Below are 17,422 nucleotides of genomic sequence, written 5' to 3'. Positions count from 1 at the left end.
CAGCCCCATCTAGTAGGTGTTCTGATATATTATTATCCTGTTTTTACAGATGAGTAAACTGAGGCTCAGAAAATTAACTTTCCATAAGGACAAATAGCTCATCAATGTCAAAGTCAGCCCTTGAATCCAGGTCTAAATAAGGAATGGGTATTTTTAATGCACTAGGTGGCACAGAAGATTTAGTGCTGGGCCTAGAGTCAGGAAGACTCATATTTCTGAGTTCAAATCTGGCCTCAAACTCTAGCTATGTGACCCCGGGCAAGTCTCTTAACCCTTAACCTTCAGTGTCCTCATCTGTAAAATGAGCTGGAGGAGGAAATGGCAAACTGCTTAAGTGTCTTTGCCAAGAAAACCTAAAATGGGGTCATAAAGAGTCAAATGGACTAATCCATTTTAAACAATAGGTATGAACAAGGTATCAGACAGGAACTAGACCCCTGGCCCTGGGGGAAGAAAGCCCTTTACCAAGACAGATAAGCCGAGAGCACTAAGAAGTTAAGGAACTAGCCCAGGGTCACACAGCCAGGTCTACACAAAAGAGATATAAAATGTTGCTTCTAGATAAGTTTTCTGGGGGCAGCTAGGTGGTGAAGTGGATAGAACATCGGCCCTGAAGTCAGGAGAACCTGGGTTCAAATCCAGCCTCAGAACAAACACTTCATGCTTACTAGCTGTGTGACCCTGGGCAAATCACATAACCCCAACTGTCTAAAAATAAAGAAGATAAAAAAAATATAGATAAGTTTTCTGGGCCTTGGCTGAAAGCTACAGTGGAACAGAGGCTCCTGGAAGGTGCAACTTATCTTGTATCCCCCAGGCCTGCCACAGTACTTGGCAAAATATTAGATGCCTAATAAATCCCCATTAAATGATGCTTGAGGACACTGTCTTACTTACACAATAATCAATCCCAAAGCACAAGTGGGGTGCTTCACATGGTGAGTTGTGGGGCATAGAGCACTCAATCATTCAACCAGGAACAACTTTAATAAGAACAGGAATTGAAAATCAAAATAAGGAAACTAGAGAAAGAAAGGTAAAGAAACAATGCCATTCATTTCCTATGCCGGGAACTAGGGCTAGCTATCTCTCCCGATTACTCACTTTTATGTTGCTAAAAAGAATGCTTACGGTGAAGGAAGCCCAGAGAAGTTACTGACAAAGTCAGCACTAGGTTCTTTTAATTTTCCATCCTCCATTTTGATAGAGAACTGGGATTTTATTTAAATAAACACAGTTCTTATCTCCCTAGAAGGAACTAAGAAACCACATCCTGGAAGATTTAAGTAATTAAGTCATTGTTTTTTCTCCTCTTCCTTCCTCCTCCTTCCTCCTCCTCCTCCCCTCTTGTCTCAAGGAACTTTTAGAAACTTCCAATGTTGGGTAAAACATTTTCAGTGATGACTCAAATTATTCCCAAATGAGGGTCAGCTCCTTCCATAGTTGAACAAGTTACTTTCAAAATGAAATCCATTTAGAGAAGAGTGACCATTATTCTGAAACACAGCTTGTGTATTACAGCAGAGCTAATCCTTCTGTATACAGAATCCTGCAGTTTTGGCTTTCCTTCCCTGCCCCCCACAAAAAAGTATGTATGTATGTATGTATGTATGTATGTATGTATGTATGTATAGATAGATACCACAGGGACTTTTCCGATAGATAGATATAGATAGATAGATAGATAGATAGATACATAGATAGATAGATAGATAGATAGATAGATAGAGATAGAGAAGTTTTACCCAACTTAACCCTTACCTAACTTTACCCTTAAGACTCTGGCCAATATGGCAGATCTTTAATAGACCTTGTCTTTGGTTGAAAGAAGGCTTGGGTCAGTTTCTTTCAAGCAGTACCTGAATGTCGTGATTTTGGGTTTCTAATGCCCCTAAACCTCTAGGGTCAATATAAGGACACTCCCAGATCTAAATCTCTGACCTATTTCTGGGTGCTTTAAAACAAACATTTTCCCATTGATTTGGAGTGGCCTTAGATTCAGAGTCCTCTTCCTGAATAACAGCAGCTTTGAACCACAGGGACTTTTCCTATAGATAGATATATAGATAGTCTTAAGGAATCTGAGCATCTATAAACTATTGGCTAGATTGTAAAAATCTAAGCCATGGCTAGATTGTAAGAATCAGAGCCTCTTAATGGAGACAAGATGGACCTTATATACAGAAAGACTGTGGGAGGGATCTAGGAGTAGCTAAGTAGTCTGGGGGGTGAGGGGAGACTGTGAGGTAGTAGAAAATCAGGGACCTGGACCACATGGCCAAGGGAGAATGGAGCCTAGATAGGATTAAGGATGGGAAGTGGTCATACGTGGGTAAGACAATGGAGGGCTAGGCTAGGTTAAGGGCAACAGAATTGGGTTATTGGGTATAGCCACAATGAAGGGCTAGTTGATAGGATTATAGCCTCAGGGAAACACCAGAGATTTGGCCATGTGGGAAGTCCAGGGTTTTTCCTTTCTGGGGTCCAGATCCCAATCCCATTACTTAGAGGCCATCTCATTTAGCCCCTTGATCTACAGATGAGGAGACTGAAGCCCAGAGAGATTAAATGGTTTAACTAAGTCTAAACGTATGAAACAGCAAAGGTGGATTTGAAAACAGGTCTTCTGACTTCCTTAGCAGTAATTTTTCCTCTCTGCTAAGCTGCCTCCGCCTACATCCAAAGAGGTTCTAGGTTCTTCTCTGATGCAAATATCTATATTTTAAGGAATCAAATTAATTATTCTTTCATTCTCTCTCTCTCTCTCTCTCTCTCTCTCTCTCTTTTTCTTTCTTTCTTTCTTTCTCTCTCTCTCTCTCTCTTTCTTTCTTTCTTTCTTTCTTTCTCTCTCTCTCTCTCTTTCTTTCTTTCTTTCTTTCATTCTCTCTCTCTCTCTCTCTCTCTCTCTCTCTCTCTCATATAGAGTAAAATCAATGAATCTTCAAGCTAGAAGGAATCTGAGAAGTGAGTGTGCTTTGACACACAATCACTATTCCCATATTACTAAAAGTCAAGGTGAGAAGGGGGCAACCTGGTGGAACAGAGTCAGTAAGATGTGGTTTCTAGATCCCACTTTTAATACATATGGTTTGTGTGACACTGGATAAGTCCCTTTTCTCTCCACGCCCCCAAACAAATCTCTGACACTCTAAGTTGCTGGGGAAGTATTAATTTGCACTGGAAAAGATTATTAATTCAAGGGGAGCTCAGTGAATTCCTAACTCCAGTGTAAATATAGACCAAGATAATAAAGATACATAAATGGATAAATATATAAGAAAATAGAGATAGATGGGTATCTACATGGATGGAAGTTGATATTGATCTATCTATCTCTCTATATGTAAAATAAAAAGAATCCTTTACTGGTTCAAAAGCATTGTGGGAGAAATAGTGGTCCTGAGGACAGTCTGATTGCAGGTGGTATCAGTACAGAAGTAACTCGTTCCTCTGAGAGCGCTGATGTACCCAGCAAGGTTTGGGGAGAGGGAAGCTATGATGATGGGATACAGGAGATGGAGACAAATGAGAAAGCAAAGTTATGCTATCTGTCAGAGGCTGGCACATATCCAGAAAGTATGGGGAGGAAGTGCCTCGCCCCCCATTTTATTATCTTTGTCTAAGACCCCAATGGCCTTGCCTTAGTTACAATCCTGCCAAACCAAATTATGAAACAAGTAACAAGTGTTTGAATGAAACTCTGCATTCATTGGTGTGAACATCACCCAAACACCCACAAACAGAAGTGAAGCAGGGTAGTAGTACAGACTGGCAGGGGGACTGGGGTAAGGAATAAAATAAAAAGAAATTCTCCAATGGAGCTCTACATATTATGCAAATTAATAATAGTTTTGGTATAGGGATCTCATAGTTCAAACTTATTAATTGGCTGCATGTGACACTATAAATGACATCCCAATAAAGGAATGTTAGTTAAAAGTGAATACATATAAAAATATGCTTAGGCTAAGAGAATTAAATCAAACCAAATTTCCCAGAGGCTTTGCTCAACTAAGTTATTCAAGTTCATTTTCTGAATTGCTAACCACGACGAAGTTTTTGATTGTTATGAATCTAAACAAGGTTAAAGTTCATACATATGTAACCAAAATAAATTTCCCAGAATGATTACCCATGGGATTTTGAAATAAAAAATTAAAAAAAAACATTCAGGGAAGCAGAAGATTTCAATGTGGCTAAGTACATGCTATCTAATAAAGTGACCAGAGGAAGATCTACCACCTCCAAGGATTCAGAACCGAGAAAGCAGGTGAATTGTGTTGGCCTTTACTGATCCTCTGATATTTGAGAGTTTGGGAAATTTATGAGGAATATAAGAATCAGCTCCTCATTATAGAAATCAAACATTTAGTCTAAGTTTATGGATGATCAGGGACTAATTGTATGGCATGAGACAAGAAGGAATTTGAAAAAAGTATTTTCTCAATGCAATAAATGTTATGCATATATGTACATATGCTTATGCACATACATATTTTATGGACATATAAACATTTCATATGGGATAAAGTCCTATTCTGTTTGTGACATGGAGTGGAACCTAGAAAACTTACAAAAGGCTTTGAATATGTTCTTGGTGACAAATGCACTTGTTTAATGAGGCTTAACCTACTTAAGTTTGGAGGGGGGCCAATTACCAGCCCAAATACAGGGCGACATTTTTTTTCTGGCCACAATTCTAAAGACTATCTAGTAAGACATAAAATGAGGCAGCTAGATGGCACAGAGGATAGAGTAATGGACTCAGACACAGGAAGTCCTGAGTTTAAACCCAGCCTCAGACAATTATTAGCTAAATGTCTAACTTAGATAACTTTGTCTAACTAAGGTTACTAAAGGCAAAGGTGAGTAAGAACTGCATTCTAAGTATGTGGGACACCCACCCTGAGCAGAAGCACAGAGAAAGGAGATAGGATGTATGACTTCGGGGAGTAGAGAGTAGGCAAATTTTTCTAGAGCATAGAGTACATGAAGGGAAGTCACATGAAATCAGTCTGAAAAGATAACTCAGCATCACATTGTGAAGGGCCTTAGATGCCAAATGAAAGAGTTTGAATTTCGTTCTAGAATCATATAACTTCTTGAGCAGGAGAATGACATGGTCACATCTCTATTTTAGGAATATTAATTGGTCCACTGCATGGGGGATGAATTGGAGTAGACAGAGAATAGAAACAGAGAGATCAATCAGGAAGTTACTGTACCATTTTATTTTATTTATTTTTTCAGCATGAACACTTTGTGTGTGTGAGTGTGTGTGTGTGTGTGTGTGTGTGTGTGTGTGTGTGTGTGTGTGTGTTTTAGGCAAGAAATGATGAAGGACTAAATTTACTAGGGCCCTAGGCATGTGAGTGTAAAGAAAAGGAGTGTTGTGAGAGATGTTGTGGAAGCAAATAGGCAGGTCTTAGGCATTGATTTTTTTATTCAGGGGATGAGGTAGAGTAAGTGTTAATGTAGTAAATTTGGGTGACTAGAAGGATGGTTATTCCCTCAATAGAAAAAGGGAAGACTCCCAGGGATGGACCCAAGGTGGCAGAGAAATATTCATCCAAGCTCTTCCAACATTCCCCTCCAAACAACTTTAAAATAACTCCTCAAATTGAATTCTGGAGTGGCGGGGCCAACAAAACGTCAGCATGAGATGATCTTCTAGCCCAAGAGAAGATAGGGGGTTGGAAAGAGAAATCTGTGACATGGTGGATGAGGCTGACCTGGAGCCCACATGGATGAAACATCAGTGGTAGGACTAGTGGGTGGTGATAGAAGCAGCAGCAGCTTCAGGAGTTCTCAAATCAGAGATGGTAAGGGGACTTGGCAATGGTTCAGAAAGAGATTAAGGGGACCCCTGAGATATTACTGGATATAGGACCAGAAACTATTCTGCAACTAAATTACCTGTACCCACTTCTGGGTCATAGTTCTGATAGGGTATGGGCCCAAGCTGAGACCTTTGTCCCTTACCCCAAAAAGAATTTGGGTCCTATTTGTCTAAGGGATTCTCTGTGAATTCTTCCACTTGATCAAGGAGGTCTCCGGCTTTCCTCTGAGGTCATTAATTTCATCAATTGGCCTTTCATTGTGGCTACACCCAATCTCCCATTTTCTGTTACCCTTGACCTAACTAGCCCTCCATTGTCTTACCTCCCTATGGCCCCAGGCCACTTCCCACCCTTAATCCTATCTAGGCTCTATTCTCCCTAGGCCAAGTGGTCCAAGTCCCTGGTGTTCTATTACCTCACAGACTACTTGGCCACTCCTAGATCCCTCCCATAGTCTTTCTGTATGTAAGGTCCATCTTGTCTCCATTAAGATGCTTGGATTCTTATAATCTAGCCACTGTTTAGATTTTTGCAATCTAGCCAATAGCTCACAGGTGCTCAGATTCCTTAAAAGTCTGACTAATATGGTGGATCCTTAGTAAGCCTTGTCTTTGGCTGAAAGAAGGCTTGGGTCAAATTCTTTTGGGCAGGACTCCAGTGTTGTGATCTGGGGATTCTAACACCTCATAAGTTCAAGGGCAAAGAGAAACACTTTTACTCAAGAGGGTAACACATACAAATAAAATCAACATAAAACAAAAGAGATAACACATAGAAACCCTGAAGGGCAGCTGTTTGGCAAAAGCACTGCCTATACTCACTTATGAGTCATAGATCAAGAGCAGGGAGGAGCACTGTTGATCAAGAGGGAGTGGAAGCCCTGAGGGGCAGTATCACTTCAAAAGAAATGATTATTTCTCTCTCATATTAACAGCCAATTATTAAAATTGAGGTGACGCCAGATTTTCCCCCCATCCTATTTCCTTATCCAATCTCTAAAGGACAGGGCTAATGGAAATAAGATAACATTCTCATTGTGGGTATTGCTACTCTACCAAACTAACTTAAGCTTGGGTGGGGGTTATAGATTCTTTGTCTAAATTGCCCAAAGCTGGGAGTGGTCTGAATATAGTCCCTCTGTTCAAGAGTGACATGATGTCACTCTCAGCCCCTCACTGGAATAAGCACTTTTCCCTGTATAGTCTACCTCTCATTAATCAGAGTTAACTGCCACCCTCTTCCAAAGGGCATATAAGCCTTGAGCCCATGGCCACAATTGCCTTTCATTCAAGAGTACCACAAAGGTGCCTTCTCCTAAAATGTTGATATCATTAAAGAAAATGATTAAATCACCCAGAAAGTATGTCTTTCAAACTTTTTAAATACTACAACTTCTAGCCTCAAGGAACAGTATCAATGGCAATCTCAAGGGATCAGGGGAGTAAGGAACCAAGATCAGGCTAGGAAAGCAGTGACCAAACCTCTCCTCAGATTATACCACCCTGAAAACACCAAACACTTTCATATCCTAAGAACTAGCTCTGAAACAGCAGGGTAAAAAAGCCTGAAGCTTGAGACAATGCCTGTTCTGCCCCACCCCACCACACCAGCAATAGAGCCCAACATTAACATAAAGTTTCAAATAAAGAAATAGGGTGGGAAAAATGAGCAAAAAAAATAAAAATAAAAATAAAAGAACCTGACCATAAAAAGCTACTAAGGTGACAGGGAAGGTCAAGACAAAAACTCAGAAGAAAGCAATGAAGTCAAAACAACTATAAGCAAAGCCTCCAAGGGGGAAAAAAGTGTGAATTAGACAAAAGCCCAACGAGAATTTCTAGAAGAAGTAAAAATGATTTTCAAACTCAAATAAGAGTAGTAGAGAATATATTAGATAAAGAAATGAAAGCAAAGAAAGAAAATCATGAAAAGACAATTAACAGCTTGGTAAAAAAAAAAGGCACAAAAGAACACTAAAGAAAATAACACCTTAAAAAACAAAACTGGCCAAATAGAAAAACAGGTACAAAAGTTCACTGATGAAAATTAACTCCTTAAAAAGCAGAATTGGCCAAATGGAAAAAGAGGCACAAAAGCTCACCAAAGAATGAATTCCTTAAAAATTAGAATTGGGCAACTAGAAGCCAATAAACTCCATGAGACATCATGATACAATAAAACAAAGTTTAAAAAGTAGAAGAAAATGTGAAATATTTCAACAGAAAAATAACTGATTTGGAAAACAGATTGAGGAGAGATAATTTAATAATTATTGGATTACCTGAAAGCTATGATCAAAGAAAGAGCTCAGACACCCTATTTCAGGAAATTGTCAAGGAAAACTGACCTAATATCCTCAAAACAGAAGGTAAAATAGAAATGGACAGAATCTACTAATTGCCACCTGAAAGAGATCACAAAATGAAAACTCCCAATAATATTATAGCCAAATTCCAGAGGTCCTAGGTCAAAGAGAAAAATACTTAAAGCAGGCAGAAAGAAACTATTCAAATACCATGGTACCACAATAAGGATTTAGCAGATACCACATTAGAGGAGCAAAGAGCTTGGGATATGATATTCCAGCAGGCAAAAGAGCTGGGATTAAAACTAAGAATAATCTATTCAGCAAAGCCAAGTATAATCCTTCAAGGGGAAAAAAAGAAATTTAATGAAATAGAGGAGTTTCAAGCATTCCTGATGAAAAGACCAGAGGTGACTTTGGAGAGTACTTTCAGTTGGATAAGGACAGACTTCAGCCTTTCTCTTCCATAAGTTCTATTCTCAGTTTTCCAACTCCCTGCTAGTTATCTCTACCTAGATTTCTTATCAGCAACACAAATTCAGCATGTCTAAAATGGAATTTCCTTTCCTTCTCCTAATGCCCCTGCTCCATTCTTCCCTATTTCTGTTAATAGAACCATTGTCCTCATAGTGGCCTAGACTAGAACCTTTGGAGTCATCCTTGACTTCCTTTTCTTTCACAATCTGTGTCAGGTGAGTTATCATGTCTTGTTGAGTCAACCTCCGCCATATTTCTTACATTCATTTCTTCTTACTTTTCTGTTGCTTTAAATTAAATCCTTTTCACTTCTTGCCCAGACCCACTTAATAACCTTTTAATTTGTCTCTGTGCTTTCAATCTCTGTCCTTCCAATCCTCCTTCTAGGAAGCTGTCAAAATAACCTTTCTAATGTCCTGGGGCATCATCATGTATAAGATTCCCCCATTTGAAAATCACCAATGCCTTTGGTGACTCCTCAGTTGCTATAGGACAAAAATACAAAATCTGTAGTTTTACACTGAGTGAATATAATTAATGTTTACCACATACCACAGAAGCCTATGTCAAGGCTCTCAAGATGTCATTTAATTTCCCTCCCAACTCACAAATAGCTAGAAGTACATACAAGGTAGTTCATTTTAATTAACTTAAATTTTCCTAATAAATCTAATTTTTTTTAATTTCTAATTTAGATTTTCATAGTTCCGATTTAATTTTATGTTCTTTCACCCCAGGTTGGGGAAAGTTAAAGAATAGCTTGTCAGATATCTCTAGATAATACCTATATTTATATCTTTGAAGAGTTGTTGAAACATCCTCCCTGAGTCTTTTTTCTTCAGGCCAAAGAATTCTAATTATTAACCTTTCCCTCCAATCCCACTGCAATCAGTTGGGTGACTCTCTCTGGGCTCTTTTCAATCTTTCCATATTTACTATAAAATAGGAATTCTAGTCCCTCCCCACATCCCATGTACAAATGCATTTTCAGAAAACATGCCACTGGTTATGACATAGTTGCACTCAGTAATGATTACTTCTTTACCCATACTCCTTCTTTTGCAGCGCTGTTTTTTACATTTTTTTTTGCCACAGAATTATTGCCGTAAAGTCCAACAGACAGTGATACTTGAATTCTATAAGTACGGACCAAAATAATGAAGACCTCTAAATGCCTGGAAAAAGGTGTTGTGAGTACATGCAATGTCTTTTTGTTTGCTTTCAAGCTTGGAGAGCATCCTTGCCAAGTTTATATATTATTAATGTCTGATGTGGTGCATTCATAAAATATGAAATTAGCAAAAGCAAATTGTAAGTACAATATTAAATACATAAAAGTCAGGTAGATAAACCATTACATTTTAATAAGCAGTACTATTATCCATACAAAGTTTGAGGATTTTGTTTAGAATTCCATGATTATGAACTGCCTAAAACTTTACATCAACAACAACAGCAGACTTGTTGGATTGACAATTATCCAGCAAATTCAGATATGCCATTTATCTAGATTATTTATCTACTGATAGTTACCACTCTTGGAATCCTAACAATTATTTTCCCAAATCTTTTTGCCCACTACCATTACTCCTCTCAGGAGTAGTGATAAACTCCTTCCATAAACACAGGTCAGCAACAACTCTGTAACTTAGAATTTTTGAGAGGTTAAATGACTTGTCCAAGGTCACACATATATTATGTGTCACAGGCTGAACTTAAACCCAGTTCTGGACTCCAAGGCCAGCTCTTTGTAACTATGCAATGGTGCTTCTCTTACACATGCCTACATTCCCTAGACCTAGCCATCAATTTCATTTCAGAAGGTGAAAGACAATCCATGCCATCTAAACTTCTCTTCTTCACCTGTCATGATCCACATTCTCTTTACTGCTTCAGAGTTTCCTAGAATTTCAGCCATTTGCTCTTCTCTCCCTGTCTCAGAAGAAGCAGTGTCAGTCTCCTTTTGTAATACTAACACATGCAATATATTTTCTTGTTCCTGTTCCTTCTTCCTGTTTCTCTAGGACCCTAATTAATCATTTTTTTCCTTCCTGATTTCCTTCTTTCTCTTCCTTTCTCACTTTGTTCTCTCAACTTTCCCTTCCTTCCCTTTCCCTTCCCTCCTTCCTTCTTTTCTTTTCTTTTCTTTTCTTTTTCTTTTCTTTTCTTTTCTTTTCTTTTCTTTTCTTTTCTTTTCTTTCCTTCCTTCCTCCTTCCTTCCTTCCTTCCTTCCTTCCTCACTTCCTTCCTTCCTTCACAGCTGAGTACCATTTAGTGAATCCAATTATTCAAATTCGCACTATTCAAAGCAATAGTTATGGGTAAAATATTTTAATTATTCTAGCCTATTGGCAATATGTAATTTTTTTTAAAATAAGCTTTTAATCTATTTATTAATGTAATGTAACAAGAAAGGATAATAAAGTATGTTTCTAATTCAAATTTATTATAAAGTAATAGAGCAGTTATAGAAAGCATTGTTAAAAAATTAAAATCTGAACATCATAATTAAAGGTAAGCCTACAATGACAATATGACCAAAATACTATTACTGTATTTTAAGAGATTTTAGCAGTATAGATTAAATTATCTTATCTTTCTTTAAATCTTCATATATACAATGATAAGCACAAAGAGCTTTATCTACATCTTAGCTAAGGAGCATGCTGATATTCTTACACAAAGAACAAAAGATAGTAGGATGACCTGGGGCCCATTGTTCTCTTATTTGACCACCATTGATGTTTAAAAAATGAATGCTTTTGAAAGATTTATTTTATGACTTCTTTATCCATGGTAGTATGGAACCATTTACTCCACTACTAAACCAGGTACCTTGCTAGATGTTAGTGATACCCTAAAGGGTTAGAGTCCAATCTGTAGAGAAAAGACACATAGAAAAATAATTTCAACAAAACGAAGTGAGACAAGTTCATTAGAGAAACCTAGGAAAAGAACTACGAGGAATTTGAGCAAAGAGATAATATTTCCCTCTAGGGTATGGTGTAAAAATGGGCTCTCTATCCTTTATAGTATAGATCATACGATGTCAAGGGTTCCCTACTTTACTTACCAAAAATTCCAAGACAAAATTGTCCCTTTCTCTAAAATTCCTATTATTTTAACCATGGCAACCAGTCTTGTCTCTTATTGGTCAGAATCTGATAGACTAGTGAATGATTCCTTTTCTCCCTACTTTTACCTTCTATTGATGAAATAATCAGCAATTCAGCAATGGACCATTTAATGAAGAATTTAGCCTAATTCCCACAGGAAACATAAAGCTAATGTTCACAGAAAATGAGAGTTAGATTGCATATCAGTGAACATCTTAGTCCAAATAGTTAACAGCAATTCCATTTAAATACTCTCTCTAGATTCTCTCTAGACAGCATCATTCTGAGGCAAATATGATGCAAAGAGGAGTGAGGATAAGATGAATTATTGATAGTTAAACTGACTAATGCAAATTATATTTAATGACTTGAAGGGGAAAAGTAGAGAAATAAAGAAACCTATGAGAAAATATTTGGTAAAGCATTTTATCACTCCAGTAAGATTTTTTAAAAACATAATACAAAGTTTAATCTTCACTCATTTTTGTACAAAAAGTCAAATAAAGTAGAACAGCAGCCATAAAACATTGATGCCACATTTTATTTTTAATATTAATGATTGTGTGAATTATGCAGGAGAAGGTTTGAAGAGCTGATATGGAACATCGTGTGGCAAGCATTTAATAAATATTTGTCGAGTGATATCAAGTAGAAAGCAAGACAAAAAAAATATGTTCATCTTAACGTAGGTTTTCTTCAGTAGTTATCATGGGAATATACTATAACATATGAAATCCAAATCCAAAATGCAAAATGTTAAAATGAAATAAATCAGAGGAAAAACTGTCACAAAGGTACCTTAGAGGTAAAATTTACTGGAATTCTAAAGTTAACTCTTTCAATGACTCCAAAATCAATGACTCCTCCAAATGACTGATAAAATTTTACACAGAATTATTTTCTGCTGCCATGATGGAATTAAACTCATCTTCACCACCCACAATGCTATCTCTATGGAGTCATGGTGTGGAACTAGCTCCACCCAGATGATCACTTCAAATTCCTCAAGCTGAATGGTTTTTCTCTCTACAAAGATTTGGGGGAGGTAGAATATGTCAACATAGACCATGAGGATCCCAAGGAAAAGAGGCAACTGCTCCTTGTGCTGATAATCATTCTCCTCTCAAATCGATCTTTCATCTTCCTGTCAGGGTAATCTTTCTAATGTGGAGGGCTGAACATGTCACTCCACTACTAAAATTTCTATAGTGTTTCCCACTGCATGCCAAATGAAGTCCTGATCTATATCTCGCCACTGGACGCAGATGGCTCCGGAGGAGAAAGTAAGGCTGGTGACTTTGCACAGCCCTGCCTCACTTAAACGCAATTCACTTGCATGTCATGGCACACCTCCCTGATGTTATGGTCTTCTTCGAGAATGAAGGAGAAAACAATAACAATAACAAATGAAGTAAAAACTCCTTACCATGGCTTTAAGACACTTTACAATCAGGTTCCAAGCTGTTTTCCCATTTGTATATAGATTCACATAAACTAAGTCAGTCAATAAGTCAGTCAATAAACATTTCTTAAGTATCTCCTATGTGTTAGGCACTGTGTTAAATGCTGGAGATACAAAGAAAGATAAAAGACAGCTTCCCCACTCCCCTCTCAAGGAGCTCTTGAGTAATAGTTTAGTAGAGGCAACAACATGCAAACAGCTTTCTACAAATAAGATATATATAGGACAAGAAATCATATACATATATATATATATATGTGTGTGTGTGTGTGTGTGTGTGTGTGTGTATGTATGTATGTGTATATATATGTGTATATATGTACATATATACACACATAATATATAATATACACACATACATATACATATATACACACACATACATATACATATATACCACACATACATATACATATATATATACACACACACACACACACACACACACATACACACATAGGATAAATTGGGAATAAACAAGAGAGAGGGCACTAAAATTAAGAGGAATCAGAAAAGGCTTCCTCTAGAAGGTGGAATACTAGTTGAGACTTGAAGGAATCTAGGGAGGCCAGGAGGCTATAATGAGGAGGGAGAGGGTTCTTGGCATGGTGGACAGCCAGGAAGTTGGAAGATGCAATGTCATGTTTGAGGAAGAAGAAGGAAACTAGTGTCACTGGAGCAGACTCAACCTTATTTACCAGAGGCAAGGTTGTGCAATGGAAAGGCAGATAGCCTTATAGCCAAGAAGGTACAGATTCAAGCGCCTTTGACACATATTGGCTGTATGAGCCCCTGCAAGTCACTTAATCTCACAATGTTCTTGGCAAACCTCTAAAGACTTTAAGTTAAAGAGAGGTCACCAACCTGCTCTGGCAGAGGAAATTATGAATTTAATGATATAATCATGTGGTTTTTGATGTTTTTATTATTAATATTATTTTTTCATGTGCTATACCCTGGACTTTAAATGGACTGCTCCCACATGACTACCTATTGAAATAATTTTTTTTTCAAAATCCTTCCCAGGGAGTACAGCCAGCTTCCTAAAGGCTCCCCTATCCTAGGGATTATAGATGATAGATAGGTTTCATGGAGGTCCTGGCTTTTGAGTTGACCTTTAGAGAATGGGTCAGAACTCAACAGGTAAAGAGGGCAAAGGTGGACATTTTAAGAAGGAAGAGCACAGTGAAAGACAGCCATGTCAGAGCACTCTTATTTGTTGTGGGTCCATTTTGGCGAGAGCTGAGTGCCTGGTGAGGAGTAATATGAGACCAGGTTGTATGTGTGTGTATGTGGGGGGGAGGGATGGGGTGGGGTTGCCTGATTGTGAAGAGCCTTGAGTTTTAACTTAACTCTGGGGGCAATAGGGAACCAGTAGAAGAGGGATGTTATCACAAAAGAAAGATAATCCCAATAGCTCTATGAAGAGTGGGTTAGAGGTAGAAGAGAGACCACTACTATAACAGTCTAGGCAGATGGTATTGAGAGCATGCATGAAGGTGGTAGCATCAGGAATAAAGAATATAGCTATATGACTGGAAGGGACCACAAAGGCCATCTAGTCCAGGGGTGGAGGCCACAGGTTCCCCATTCCTGATCTGCTCCAATCTCCTCTTTTTATATATTGGGAAATTGAGGCCGAGAAAGATTAAATTCCTTACTCAAGATCATGGCATTGATGAAAACGAAGAGCTTTGCAGACATTAAAACACTATAAAATTTAAGTTACTTTTAACTCTTTTTTGAGGAAGGGGGGAGGGCAAGATAATCCTTTGAACCCATCAGTATAACTTCTTAAAAGCATCTGCCCTACCATATACCTTTACACATCTCTTTATATCACACCTTGCCTTCCCCAAAGAAAGAATGATTTGTATTCAAATTGAGGTTGCATGTGGTAGAAATCCACAAGCTAAAAGTCTTGGTTAGTATATGAAGCAGTGATAGTGATTTTCTTGCTTACTTTATACAAATCAGACTCATTACTTTTAGGTATCCCATGTAAACACTCTCATTTTACATTAGAAGTTCTCTAAAGTTATTCAGAGGGCCCACATTGAGGATGAACATGGCAGAGAAGAGGGAGAAAAAAAAGTGAGAAGACACTGCCTGGAAGTCCACACTGCGCCAAGGAAAGGCCATCAGTGGAAGCCAAATACAAAGCCATTTTTATCATAAAGAAGCTGCTTAAAACAGGAATGATCTAATTTATACCCCTCTCACTTTACAGAAGTGGGACTACCCTGGTGAAAAATTCTAATGCAAACAACTTCTGCTGAAGTTTGAAGAAGGCATTTGTTAGAAATGAAAACTGGGAAAAGAAAGATCCATGTCTTGAATTTTTTAACAGCACATAAGAACAGGAAAATATTGGTGCTGTTAAAAAAGGTTCCTGTGTCTTTTTGCAATAGGATATGAAGCTACAGGGCTACATCTTTTATTTCATGATAAAATACTTTTCCAAAGAATTATGCAATTAATTTGAAAAAGCCACCAAATTTTAAAGCATGCATGAATGCTAAAATCATTACCCAAATGACCAAAATTAATTACATTTCATACAACCCACACATTGTTTTCATTTCTGGGAAACAGAGAAGTGGAGATTGGCAGATTTCTTTGTAGAATTATCCATTAAAAGAGTATTCAGGATGAGTGCTCACAGATCAGAAAGCCAGGCATGACATACTCTTATGTCCGCAAATGTAACCCATGCTGTGAGTCCATCACAGCATCATTAAGAAAGTACTTACATTAGGTCTCAAACTGGCTGCCAGTTCATAATATTTCTCAGCTGCTTCATTGAGGCTAGCTTGTCTGTCAGGAAGAGAAAAAAAAATCGTTTAATTTAAAACTGAAGATGGGTTACCAGAATCCCTATGTTGCAAAATAATGCCAACATTTGAAGTTTGGTTGTTTGTTTTAGAACTGCAAAAACACTAATTAAGTTTACAGTAATATATATTAAAAAAAATACAAAACAAAAAAACTAGATCATGTCCAAAGCATAAGAAAAATCAGTAAAAAAGTAATTTAAGATTCTCAAAGGAAAAAAAATGTCAAGATTGATCATATGTTAATTTTCTTTAATGGCCACAAACAAATGAAATACACTTGAATTTTTCAAGTGTGGTTAAATAGTCCACATTTTGCATTTGACAGCAGGGATTCACGCTTAGCTAATATTCATAATACTAACCTGAAGCAATCAAGGCCTAACATTGCAAATGTATATATTCTTCCCTCCCCCCCCTTTTTTCCCCACTTAATAGTATTTTGTTTTCCAATGACATGTAAAGATAGCTTTCAACACTCTTAGAAGATTTTGAGTGCCAATTTTTTCTTCCTCCCCTCCCCCCTCTCCAAGATGACAAGCAATCTGGTATAGGTTATACATGTACAAACATATTAAAGATATTTCTAATTGATATATTCTTTAATATTGAAATATGAGCTCTTGTTTATACAAAGACAATTCTGATGCATCCATAAACTAGTGTTCAATCTTTGGGGAAAATGTATACTCAAGTATACTCATACCAATGTATACCAATGTAAAGTCACTTCATATCACAACATTACTCCCGGTAAGAATATTTCCACATAATACAGTCATGGCATTCCCCCATAAGAATTCATAAGAGACTTTGACTATCATTCTGAAAAGAGCTGAATAACTAGACTGTGAATTCAGTGGATGTAGGGAAGTCAGCACCTGCATCTGATGATTAGAGGTGATTCTTTTTTTTTTTTAGGTAATTGGGGTTAAGTGAGTTGCCCAAGGTCACACAGCTAGTGTCATGTGTTTGGTCTGATGTCACATTTGCACTCAGGTCCTCCTGACTTCAGGGCTGGTGCTCTATCCACTGCACCACCTAGCTGCCCCCGTTAGAAGTGATTCTGACTAACTTTTCTCACAACCAATACATTGTTGATACATATTATCTATTATTATTGCATTATCTATTATTATTAATAAACTATATGACTGGTAAAACTAATGTTTACATAAACTAAAGAAACTATGGTTTGACACTTAAAAAAGAAAGAAACTTTATAGGGAAAGAAGATTATCAATGTTTTTTTTTTAAATAAGCCAAGGTAAAAAGTCAGCTGGGGGTGCAGTGGATAGAGCGCCGGCCCTAGAGTCAGGAGGACCTGAGTTCAAATCCAGCCTCAGACACCTGAAATTTACTAGCTGTGTGACCCTGGTCAAGTCACT

At 37.6% G+C, this 17,422-nt stretch overlaps 1 protein-coding gene across 4 annotated transcripts in view; it reads right to left on the bottom strand.

Annotated features, from left to right (window-relative positions):
- Positions 1–17,422, bottom strand: part of TMTC2 (transmembrane O-mannosyltransferase targeting cadherins 2) — a 518,078-nt gene that overhangs the window by 55,193 nt on the left and 445,463 nt on the right. For 3 of the 4 annotated variants that reach the window (XM_020993460.2, XM_020993459.2, XM_020993462.2), the window contains one exon: positions 15,954–16,017. In XM_020993460.2, the coding sequence (XP_020849119.1) occupies positions 15,954–16,017 (64 nt within the window). Of the gene's footprint in view, positions 1–9,552; positions 11,500–15,953; positions 16,018–17,422 lie in introns of those variants that run through there. The other variant, XM_020993461.2, reaches the window with a different exon arrangement.

The sequence above is a fragment of the Phascolarctos cinereus genome, unplaced genomic scaffold, assembly GCF_003287225.1.
Source record: "Phascolarctos cinereus isolate Bilbo 61053 unplaced genomic scaffold, phaCin_HiC Scaffold_1;HRSCAF=81, whole genome shotgun sequence".
NCBI classification, from domain to species: Eukaryota; Metazoa; Chordata; class Mammalia; order Diprotodontia; family Phascolarctidae; genus Phascolarctos; species Phascolarctos cinereus.
The sequence above is the reverse complement of the archived record's forward strand: the minus strand, read 5'-3'. Positions and strand labels throughout refer to the sequence as shown.